We start from the raw sequence: 12,348 nt of genomic DNA on the forward strand, positions 1-12,348 counted from the left end.
TATGTCCCGGCCTGACACATTCAAAATTTCTGTGAATTATTCTTTTACATTTTGGGAAGTGCTGCCTATCTTATGATTATGATCTAGATAATGTAGTTAAAGTTTTATTGCTTAACCTTCTGTCAATGACCAACTTTTATATTGTTTTGAAATATGACACTTTCAACAGTTGCATATTCTGTCTACATGTATGCCCAAGAAATAAAAAGTGAATGCATCTCATGCATCAATTAGAAAACACCATACCTTTCAAATTAAACTGTCACTCATATAATACTATGTTAGATACCACATGTTTTTATATGTAAAAATTGTTGCATGATGGAATAGTTTATACACAATATCAATCAAGGAATGTGAATTTTCTACGACTGTTAAAGTTTAACATTTTTTTTGTTTTAGTAATCTGTTTGATAAGTAATAATATCTTTCATCTTATCAGCATGGTAAGCTCTTCTTAAACATTTTATAATTGAAAGAAGATATGCAATTTTCACTCTAAATGTGGTTTCTTGGGCAAAGATATAGGACTGTTGAAATGACGGTTTGCTTATGGAACTATAACATCAAATATACTATAGCGGAGGTATGCTGTTTTATAAAGAAACGAAATTCATTTTTGTCTTGCCATGTAACATTAGTCATAGTGATCCTAATATTATAGTGGCAAGAACATTCTCTGTTACAACATGTCAGGGCTATATTGCATTCAACTTGTCTGTATGTTAGTCTATCCGTCCATGGTTCCCCCAAACGTTTCTCATATAATTCTAAACTGAATAACTTATATTTGGTGAGCAACTTATTAATCTATTAAAGTGTTTATGCTAATAGGCAAACTGAAAACTCCCAAAAGATAAGAAACCAATAATTTTGGCCATTGTGACAAATTTGTAGACCCTGTCTTGTGATCATTATTGCTATTAAAGGTTTCCCTTTATCTATTATAGTTTTGAAGATAATGAGCAAAAATGTCAAAAATTGATAAAGGCTTTAACTCCTATAACTTAGCACTTAACATATTCCAGCTCTAGTACAACACAGGGTCAACATTCATATCTCTTTATCTATGCTCGTCCTGAATATGCATTTAACTTGCCACTGGACGTTAAACAACCATCCATACATCCATTTATTCTATCCATGTCATGCAACTATGTTGGTTGACTGGCATGATCAAGGTTACATTTGAAAAAAAAACCAATGTTATTGTGGCCAAATTGGTTATAATCCTTGGCCTAGTAGTTTCACATGAAAAGTTAACGGAGGGCTACGTACGACGTACAACGATAGCCAAATGATAAGAAAAGCACACTTAACCCTTTGGGTCTGTTGAGCTAAAAAAAAAAACCCAGACAAACAATGATATGTCCAATGCATGAAATAATTGTGAAGCCAGAAGTGCATAACTAAAGTTTTTTTTATAATTTTAGTCATTTTCTTTTGTATGTCAGAGGCAGATCCAGAATTTCACATAAGGGAGGTGGCGCTACATGCTTCATTTATTGGTTCTATTGATTTTGATAATTGTGTAATGAGATGATAACCCACAAGATCATACAATCAAAATTTCAGACAATATTGAGGAGAGATGTTTTTTCCGACCGTAAAATATTTCGCTTTTGTATTATGTTATGGCGATGTCTGCGTCTGCGTCTGAAGACATTTTGGTTCGCAGACAATAACTTGAGTATAAGTGTATGGATCTCTATGAAATTTCGCAGAAGGTTCTATACCACTGGAGGATCCGGATGATTGGGATTGTTTTTGGGGGGTATTGTCCTAGCGGTTTTGTAATTAGGGGCCAAAAAAGGTCAGTTTTACTGGTTCATAGAAAATAAATTGGTTCGCAGACAATAACTTTAGTTTAAGTGTATGGATCTGTATGAAATTTTAGCACAAGGTTTCATACCACAATAGGAGGGTTGTGATTGATTTTGGGGGTTATTGTCGTAGCTGATTTGTAAATAGAGGCCAGAAAGGGGCCTTAAACAATTATTTGTCTGGTTTTAAGACAATAACTTGAGTATACGTGTATATATCTCTATCAAATTTTAGCACGAGGTTCCACACCACAATAGGAAAGTTGGGATTAATTTTGGGGGTTATTGTCATAGCTGTTTAGGAATTAGGGGCCAGAAAGGGCCTGACAAAAACAATTATTTGTCTGGTTCACTGACAATAACTTGAGTGTAAGTGTATGTATCTCTATTAAATTTTAGCAGAAGATTCCATACCACAATAGGAAGGTTGGGATTTATTTATTTTTTTTTTTTGGGGGGGGGGGGGGGGGGGTACTTGTCGTAGCTGTTAAGTAATTAGGGGCCAAAATGGGCCCAAAACAAACATTTTTCATGTTTCAGGGCAATAATTTGTGTATAGGAGTATAGATTTTTATGAAATTTTACCACAAGGTTCCATACTTAAAAAGGAAAGTTGGGATTGATGTTTGGGGGGTCAGGGCCCAAACTGTTTACTAATGAGGGGTCGAAAAGTGGCAAAAACAACTATTTTTCTGGTTTGCAGGCAATAACTTGAGTCTCTATTAGATTTTAGCACAATGATATGTTTTGTCTACAAAGACAAAGTGTCTCATCTTTTTCAAATTTCATCCTAGCTCCCCCCCCCCCCCACCCCCAATAAAAATCAAATGGTAGCTCCCTTAGAGATGTTCTACAATACAATGTTCACAAAGGTTTGGTTACTTACTTTTGTGGCAAACTTATCAGAAAGTTAGTTTAAGCTGTAAATAAAAATAGACATTCCCATGCAACGAAATTCGCGGGGTTTAGGTCTACCTAAGAAAGAGAAAAATATTGAATCGTTTAACAATGTGGTCAATGTGTAAAATCAAGTGAAATGCTGGTACTTGCTGGGGGGGGGGGGGGGTTGAGATCTCACAGAACATGTTTAAACCCGCCGCATTTTTTCGCCTGTTCTAAGTCAGGAACGTCTAGCCTTTGTCAGTCTTGAGTGATTTTTAAAAAATTCTGGTTAATTTATATGTTTCGGAGTTTAGTGTGGTGTCCATTTCGCTGAACTAGTATATATTATTGTTTAGGGGCCAGCTAAAGCCAGTCTCCGGGTGCGGGATTTTCTCTCTGCGTTGAAGACCTATTGGTGGCTTTAAGCTGTTTTCGGCTCTTTGGTCGGGTTGTTGTCTCTTTGACACATTCTTCGTATCCATTCTCAATTCTATTTAAACTGTATACTGATAAAGATGCATATAAACTGTATACCAGGTCAGATGGAAATATACTGTTATCTGTAAAGCTGTTACAGTATATTAAATAAATATACATCCGTTGAGATGCATATAACTGTATATCTGTGAAAAAATATATATATAAACTGCATGTATACCTGTAAAGATGTATATACACAGATAATATATATCTTTACAAATGTAAAGTTTATATATGTTATATACTACATCTTAACAGACGAACAGTCAGTTTATATGCATCTTAACATATGCACCGTCAGTTTATATGCATCTTAACATATGCACCGTCAGTTTATATACATCTTAACATATGCACCGTCAGTTTATATGCATCTTAACATGTGCACCGTCAGTTTATATGCATCTTAACATATGCACCGTCAGTTTATATGCATCTTAACATATGCACCGTCAGTTTATATGCATCTTAACATATGCACCGTCAGTTTATATGCATCTTAACATATGCACCGTTAGTTTATATGTATCTTCACCCCCAGTTTTTAGTGGGGTTCGTGTTTCTCAGTCATTAGTGTTCTGTATTGTGTTTTGTATACTGTTGTTTGTCTGGTTGTCTTTTCCTTTTTAAGCTATGGCGTTGTCTGTTTATTTTCGACTTATGAGTTTGAATGTCCCTTTGGTATCTTTCGCCTCTCTTTCACAAATGCACAGTCAGTTGATATGCATCTCAACATATGTACAGTTTATATTTATCATAATAAATGTTTAATCTATATACATCTTTACAAATGTACAGTTTATATATGCATCTCAACAGATGAACATCCAAACTGCTTGTACTGAATGAGCTGTGTAGTGTGTGCATGATGTCTGTCACTCATAGTAATGATTTAAATGGGCCAAATTTTACTTGATGAGAGATTCAAGCACTTTGGAGCCTCGGGTTTATATAAAACATATCTTTATACTTGGTTTATATTTTCCTTTTACTTTGTATACTGATAATTATTTTTTCGTGTTATGGTCCCGTTTACTTTTTTCAACCGATCTTGGGAAACGAGATTATTGATGCATAGACTACACAATATAGTATATTTAAAAGGAATTTTGAGACACGATCTAGTAAATCCATATTTACACGATCATCATTATGTCAAGAAACAAAAATGTATGTTTGTTTATAAACATAACGTCAATATTACAGTCATATTTTTTATGATTTAGTGAGACAGGATACTGATGAGTTTTTTGTTTATATTCCATTCAAGTTCCAAGTACATACGGTTTTGCTATCAGAACAAAACGCTTTAACGTGTTGTTAATGAAAACATTTTTTGTGTAGAAGATTTCAGCCTTTATAAATATCTATACCATAATTTCATGTTGGTTGGAAATAATCACTAGAAGTTTTTTCTTGTTATCTCCTCTAGCCTGTGGTTTTAATTTCTTAAAAAGCCATGAATTCCACCTGATCTCAGACTTCAGAACAAATCAATTTAACTCATAATATCCTCTAGTTTTTATGCTGTTCGCTGTATTTAAGAAAAAATAAATAATTCATCGAAAATATCATTACAGATCATCATCCTTATTCATATACTAGATAATAATCCATCGACACATTATCCAAGGATCCTGGTTACCGGTTAAGTAAACTGACCCCCCCCCCCTTTTTGAGATGTGGCGAGGGTCACAGGCTATGAACAAATATGTATACATGTTAGTTTCCACTGTATAACACATGTTTGTGTCAATTTTTCTACAAAACGTAGCCCTATCTTACCAATTGATAAAAGTTTCATAATGATATTTGAATTGTGGTAAATCTTAACTAATTTCTGTCGTTAATTCATTGCAGCTCCAGAGTTCGTCAAAAAATTACCGAAAGAGGAAACAGTCGAAGAAGGCTCAACAGTAAAGTTTGAATGTAAAGCTGTTGGCTTTCCTAAACCTACATTAAACTGGACTAAAGATTTAGAAATATTACCAGATAATCCAAGAATTACATTCCAATACGGAGAATTAGGTGAGGCCTCTATAGAGATACAGAAGATTAAAAAATCGGAAGAAGGTAGTTACCGATGTAAAGCGGAAAATGCCGAAGGTTCAGCCTCATCTTCAATCTATATCTCGATCAAAGGTATCCCTCATTGTATGTAGAGATGTTGTTTGCTGGTGTGCTTTATTATTTGCCGAGTTGTGTTTTATGATTTAATGCATCCTGATTGGCTTTTTTTTATTTTATTAATCGAACAGATTTTTCTTTTCATCCATTGTACAGCTTGTCTCTGTATTCTTTTTCTGCCTTTTTTGCAAATACATCAACGCATACTGAAAAAAATTGGCAACGGCTTCAGCGCATAACACATATTGCACTAGTTGAGTTAATATACGTTAAATTCAGATTTATTGTAATAGATATGAATATTCATGTTGTTATTTAATTTGAACAAACCCGTATTTATTTTTTTCATTTAAGTTGATGTACTAGTAATGGCTTTAAATGTTATTTCAGATGTTCTTTAGCAGCCTCTGTTAGATAGCATATTTTGTATTCATGAAGAAAGAGATAGGTCAAATGGGTCTATACTTTTATTCCGCAAATAATTGTTACTTGTCAATAACATTGTTGTATTGCACATTTTCAGATTAGCTTTCTTGTTTACTGCATTTTTACTATAACAACTGACATTATTTAAACTTGATCTATACAGATTACGACATTACACCTTTCCTGGACCAATTCTTTAGCCGTAAAAGTTTGCTTTCATCACTTTATGTCCAAGACTATGTAAATTATTTTTATATTATAAGAATAATCGGGAACTATTAATGCCACAGAGAAAATAAATAGTGCCAGTGGACCTTTATAAGCCCTTGATGTAAAGTGTTTTGCAAGTTAAATAAGTTAAGAACATTAGTTATAAATCAGGTAGTTAGTTTTCTCAATTGAATTGTTTCACATTAACTACCTCGTACCTCTGTTGATCGGACATTTCTACTTACTGAATCCAAACTTATTGCACACGGCAACAAGAAAGAAGTCCGATACACTGCTCATTATACTGTGTTGGCATACACTGGTGAATTATTTTATAAATACTTTTATTATCTTTTTGTTTGCAGAAGCATATAAACAATAGACTATTTTCATGTAATGGACTTTTGACTCTAATTATATAAATTTTCGACATTACATTATGGTAGGACATTCTTGATTCTTTTCAAAAATAACTGTGCTTCAGGATTTTAATTTAAAATATCTTTATTGTGAGTTATATTATTTTCTCGCATTTTGGCCTAAACTGACCATTATTTATGTTCTGACAACTGTACAAGTTTAATAGCAAAGAAAATAGCAATTTTAGAATCAATTTCGAAAAATGCTTCTCACTTCCTAACCCTGCCCAGTATTTGAAAAAAAAAAAACCATAGTTTCATGAATTTTCTCCCTTTTATACCATAGCCCCGGTCCTACTTTCCGGGTAATGGCACCTTTAACAAAATGTAAATTATAAATGCTTTTAGTTTAAATATAGTGTTGTTTATTTGGAATGCGGTACTATACAAAATATCACTTTCAGTATGAATAAATTGTAATAATTAATAGTTCAAGATGTGAGTAATGCGTCAATGAGAAAGTTATACAAAGACATAAGTAACCAACTGACTTGAAGGCAATTTGTTTTAAGCATTTATAAGAAACAAGTGTAATGTTCTATAGCAATAGGTCTATTGTTTGTCAAAAAATATTTGAAAGGGTATATGCATTTTTGAATATATAAAAAATAGGAAAAGGGTGGGATACTGGATGTCTCGGCGGCTCATCCCCATCGCAAAAAGATTGAAATGTCCCCTGATGAATTTGGCAAGAATTAAGGCAAACATTATGTTAACAAGTCCTATTTAGAAATTTGTCTCCCCCTTTTTTAGTCAAGTTTATCTGTTTCGTTTCTCTAATATATGTATCTGCATTCTAAATAAAACCAAATTTCTATTTTCTTCTTTGTGCATTTTGATTGCGTTTTCCTTGATTGGATTTTAAGTAAACAATAAAGTATTCAAGGCAGTAAACTGGTAAACATTAGTGAAATTGATTGATGTTCTGATTTAGACAGATAAGTAAAATCACATGCTGGTGAGATAGAATTACATATGCTACTAAGTGTGAATTGCTCTTAACTGGCACAATAACAAGGATATAAGATCGGTATGGTATTGAAAGATTATTGCTAATGTAACATCATCGATTTTAATAAGACATTACATCAACCATTTTTCGGAGAGAAAAGCCTTGGAATTCTTTTATGAATTTTATTCAGCAGTAATGGCAGGCAATCATTTTCAAACATATGCAATACCAGGCACATCATATTCAGGATGCCTCTGTGTGGGTTTATTTTTGGTCATACCACTCTGACTTAAATAATCAAACTTCAATCTGAATCTCGACTTTTATAGTCTTTACTATATGATTTTGTTTTCAGTGGGGGTTCGTCCGAATCCCCTAAGAACCCCCTGGTTACGAATGTGAACACTGCACATATACCATCTCCTAGCCTCTATACAACCTAGTCTACTGGTTTGTAACCCTTAATTGATACAACAAGGAAATATTATGCCCCATTATATTAAAAAAAGTTAGATTTTATATAGCCTCATTGGTCAGGTTGCCAAAGACGCTTGACACAGTGCCGAAGTTAATGTTCAAATGCAGTTCTAACTTTGATGAACATGTTAGTAAGAAGCATACTATAACCTCATCCAATAAATTCTCCAGTCTGATTAAAATTCAGACCTATATTAACTCGCCTGCTCGTACATCTTATGAGGATAACGAAATAAGAGGTCTATATTTTAATTTTGTTGATAAAATCTCGAGATTTGTTAGAAGTGGAATATGTATATATAAAATGGTTAGAACTTTGTGAAGCCACACGAATATAAAAGTTGTGTCTTACTATTAACATAAATATTTAGAATTACAGTCAAACCTGTCTTTTAAGTTTTAGCGTCTTATATCAGACAACATAAAGCTTTATTCCAAATTATAGTCAAACCCTAACATCAAGCGATATTTCATTGTAGTCAAATCTTAAGTCCTTGAGTGCACAAACATTACTGACATTCTTCCAAATCTGTCTACTAAAATCATTGTACTAACAGTAAACATTATTCCACATTACAGCCAAACCTAAGATTCCTTCTTCTAAGACAAGATACATATACATTGTATACAAATAAGAAGATGTGGTATGATTGCCAATGAGACAACTCTCCACAAGAGACCAAATTAACAACTATAGGTCACCGTTCGGCCTTCAACAATGAGCAAAGCTTTAAAAGGCTCCGAAATGAAAAATGTTAAACAATTCAAACGAGAAAACAAACGGCCTGATTTATGTACAAAACAACGAATGAAAAACAAATATGATATACAACAACAAACGATAACCACTGAATTACAGGCTCCTGACTAGGGACAGGCACATACAGAATGTACATAATACTGAAAATCGGTATGGTTCAGGGTAATACCACCATATATTTCACCTATTATTCTTTGCTAAATTGGCATTTGAATAAAAAAAAAACATATAAAATTGAGAATATGTAGGATTTACTTTAATTTTTTTCTGAAAAATGATTGTTGAAAGGAAGTGATTTGATCGAGGTGAAAGTAGGACAGAAATTAGCCCTCGACATTCAATTTTGACTCAATTCCTACGTTCGGATCGTAACAGAGCTTTCACGATGAAAGCGCCGATGGAGTAAGTTTGCTAAGATATACATGTATATTTTAATAGAATGATAATATTCGGTAAGCAGGTGAATTCATTTCATGTTTGACTCTTAGCAAATTTTTTTATTCAATTAACATTTTTTCAAAGAAAACACTCTCATAATACATACTGCATGTTGACTATTGACAACTTTTGTATTGTCTTTTGTGTTAACCCGCCTACTACTGACCATTATCTAAAGTTTTCTGACTTTCATACAAACCCCACCTTCTCTAGTGCGAATACGACTTACCATTAAGTATAGTTGTTCTGACTATCAGGAATGGAAACTTTATTCTAGAAATAATCTATTTTAAAACTAACTCTGCCAAAATAAAAGATTTTATGCATCAAAGAACATTCTCACAGAAAGTAAGAATAAATAACATTAACGGTTCCAATTTTACTGCACCAGATGCGCATTTCGACAATTAATGTCTCTTCATTTAATAGATAGAAATCAACGTTTAAACAAAATAATAAGAAATAACTTTTTTGTACTAAAAGTAAAATTTTCACATTACAGCAAAACCTAAGTCTCCTAAGAGGTCACAAGAGCGGGTCACTTTCACCTCAACCTTTACTCCTATCCCAGAGAGGATAGACGAAGAGGAAAGAGAGGCAGAGGAAATCAGGAAACAACCAAAGTCACCACTTACCTACTTGTACGATGGGGTCACCATCAAGGCACAATCATGGCCGGATTTTCTTGGCAACTGGGCTTTCCTAGCATCAGGTATGAATTAAATGATATAAAAATGTAAATTAAGAAATATCTGTGTTAATTTATGTTTTTTCCCTAAATAGTTTATAGTATATATAACTTTCAAAATGTTTATGTGGCAACTTTGTGGGCCGTTTTGCATCAGTCAGATTAAAGTGCAATTGTTAATTCAAATTCTAGAAAACTCTGTATGTACGGTGAAATGTTTATTACAAAAACAAATTCCACTTAAAGACAGATAATTAGGTAAACTATTATTGTTGTGAAGGTATATTCGATTCAACAATCTAATTATGTCTTTCCTTTATCTTAAATCAAAATGCATGAAGTATCTTCTTTTTTTTACTTTTACTGAATTTCAACACAAACTTGTAATGCACATTTCTGAACTTTCACTTTTAGGCACATGTTATGCACATTTATGAACTTTCACTTTTAGACACATGAAATGCACATTTCTGAACTTTCGCTTTTAGACACATGTAATGCACATTTCTGAACTTTCACTTTTAGACACACGATAGACACTCTATGAAGATTGAATTCACCTATAAACTTTCGTAAGGTCTGAGCCTAGTTTTGACAATGCTACTTGTGAATGTTGCACTCTAATCTATCAGTTTGAAATCGCAGCATTTTCAGATCGCATCGGTATATTTTTCTTTGCTCAGTGAAACCTGTTGTTGTGCCAGTTGTTTACCGTCTTAAAAAATAAAAAGATTTAGATGTTCAACTTGTCGAATTGGTTCTGATGGTTAATTAATAGATTGTACACTGTATGTAAATAATTGACTTGTAAAAAAGAGATATAGGTAAATTATGAGGGTCTGGATGGGGGTTCTTCAATTCTGTATTCTTTAATTTTTTAAGCAATTTTTCTCTATTCATTATAAACTTTGCTCATTATTCTCTATTCTTTGTATTTTAGCACCCCATTATTCTCTATTCTATATTTTTTGGCCTATTATTCCTTATTATTTTTTTTTGCCCTTTATGTCCATTATTCACTATTCTGTAAACCCCATTCATGCCCTCAATTATTCGTAAGCTATACTGAGGATAGTACGAGATTGCTCTGACGTCTGACGGCCTTTTTCAAACTAGCTGGAGCCGTTGAACTGGTTTCTACATAGTTAAATATTCTACATGTAAAGGGGTACAATACAATTAAATGAGACATGTTTCACTGCTTAGTTTTGTTGATGTTCGACAGTTGAAGTTTGTTATTGAAAATGGCTTAACCTTTTGTTGCCACGTTTGCATGGTGTTCAAGTTTGACAGCTTTAAGGCGAAGTGTACGAAATAAACTTCTAAACAGAATTTTGTGAAAAAGGGGAGGGAGTAGGGGTGGCCACCGTATTAGTTAGAGATACGAGCTACTGAAATTTATAGCATGATGCGCCAAAAAAGTAAGGATATAAAGAGAAGCTTATACATTTTGGTAGGTATTTTGTTTGTATAAACAGCTTTTTTCTATTTTATTAGTCCACGGAATTTAAAAATTGAATGAATAAGGTGCAAAGATAGTCAATTTGGAATCGTGCTTATTTTCCATCTATATCCTGTGAAAGTTTGAATTTCAGCGGGGAAAATGGCAAATTTTAGCGACGTTAAATATTGGTGTCTACAGTGACGTCGACATCGCTTCTTACAACGTTGTTGTGCCACGCCGTAAGATATGCGTGAGCGTGTATCTATATCATTTTTGCTAATCATTGCATTTAAGATTATTCATTTGATAGGAAAATACAACTCATATACAAACCAAGTTTAAAGAATTATTTTTGAAATGAAATAAACACTTATATAAATGAATATTAATCTAACGAATACTGCAAGTGAAAGCAAGTTACTGTCACATCTCAATAGCCAATTTCATCAAGTTGAAATAGTATGGATTTACCGTAGAACCTTACACATTTTCTTCACTTCATGTTGGGACATTGTTGACGGCATCTACACATCTTCTTTTTCTTTCAATGTGTTTATTCATTTATCAAAGTAAGCCTCATCTTCTGCATCTCTTCGTCCTTATTACTCCAGCTCCTCGTCCTTATTACTCCAGCTCCTCGTCCTTATTACTCCAGCTCCTCGTCCTTATTACTCCAGCTCCTCGTCCTTATTACTCCAGCTCCTCGACCCTAGTTGCCCATTTAGATATTGTGTATAACCTCGTTTACATTTTATCCGAATAATTCCGTTCGTTATATTGTGGCGATCTCCGATTGCTCCAACCCCAGGCATCCAGGAGGCGCAGAATTATTCGAGTTAATCTACATCTATATCCACTATTATTTTGTACTTGTTTCACACATGCACGCTAGATTGTTTTCTAAAACTTATTTGCATGAAACAAATATCAAGGAAACTCTTTTTTCATTATCTTTAAATAAGACCTTCCAAGGAAATTCGACTTCATAATTTACCATTTTTACAAATTCCATAATCTGTTTTACATACTAGTATGAGATATAACAGCCTGTCTAAACTAAGTTTGTGTTGGTATCAAATGCATGGATTCATAGGCTGAACATTTCAACATCTTTTCCCTCTTGCCGATGTCGTTTCCGCCTGTTGTAACACGGTTAAAGTATGCCTGTTGTTACACGGTTAAAGTATGCCTGTTGTTACACGGTTAAATTATGGACATTTTT

General features: G+C 33.4%; 1 protein-coding gene across 5 annotated transcripts in view; it reads left to right on the top strand.

Annotated features, from left to right (window-relative positions):
* The window catches only part of LOC127723404 (contactin-5-like), a 164,582-nt gene that overhangs the window by 13,531 nt on the left and 138,703 nt on the right, over positions 1–12,348 (top strand). For 2 of the 5 annotated variants that reach the window (XR_007992068.1, XM_052230014.1), the window contains exons 2-3: positions 5,046–5,327; positions 9,497–9,706. Coding sequence is in view for 4 of the 5 variants with exons in the window: in XM_052230014.1 (XP_052085974.1) it covers positions 5,046–5,327; positions 9,497–9,706 (492 nt within the window). In the remaining variant the exon portion in view is untranslated. Of the gene's footprint in view, positions 1–5,045; positions 5,328–9,496; positions 9,707–10,207; positions 10,260–12,348 lie in introns of all 5 variants that reach the window. The other 3 variants (XM_052230016.1, XM_052230017.1, XM_052230015.1) reach the window with 3 other exon arrangements.

The sequence above is a fragment of the Mytilus californianus genome, unplaced genomic scaffold (genome assembly GCF_021869535.1).
Source record: "Mytilus californianus isolate M0D057914Y unplaced genomic scaffold, xbMytCali1.0.p SCAF_13, whole genome shotgun sequence".
Taxonomy (NCBI): domain Eukaryota; kingdom Metazoa; phylum Mollusca; class Bivalvia; order Mytilida; family Mytilidae; genus Mytilus; species Mytilus californianus.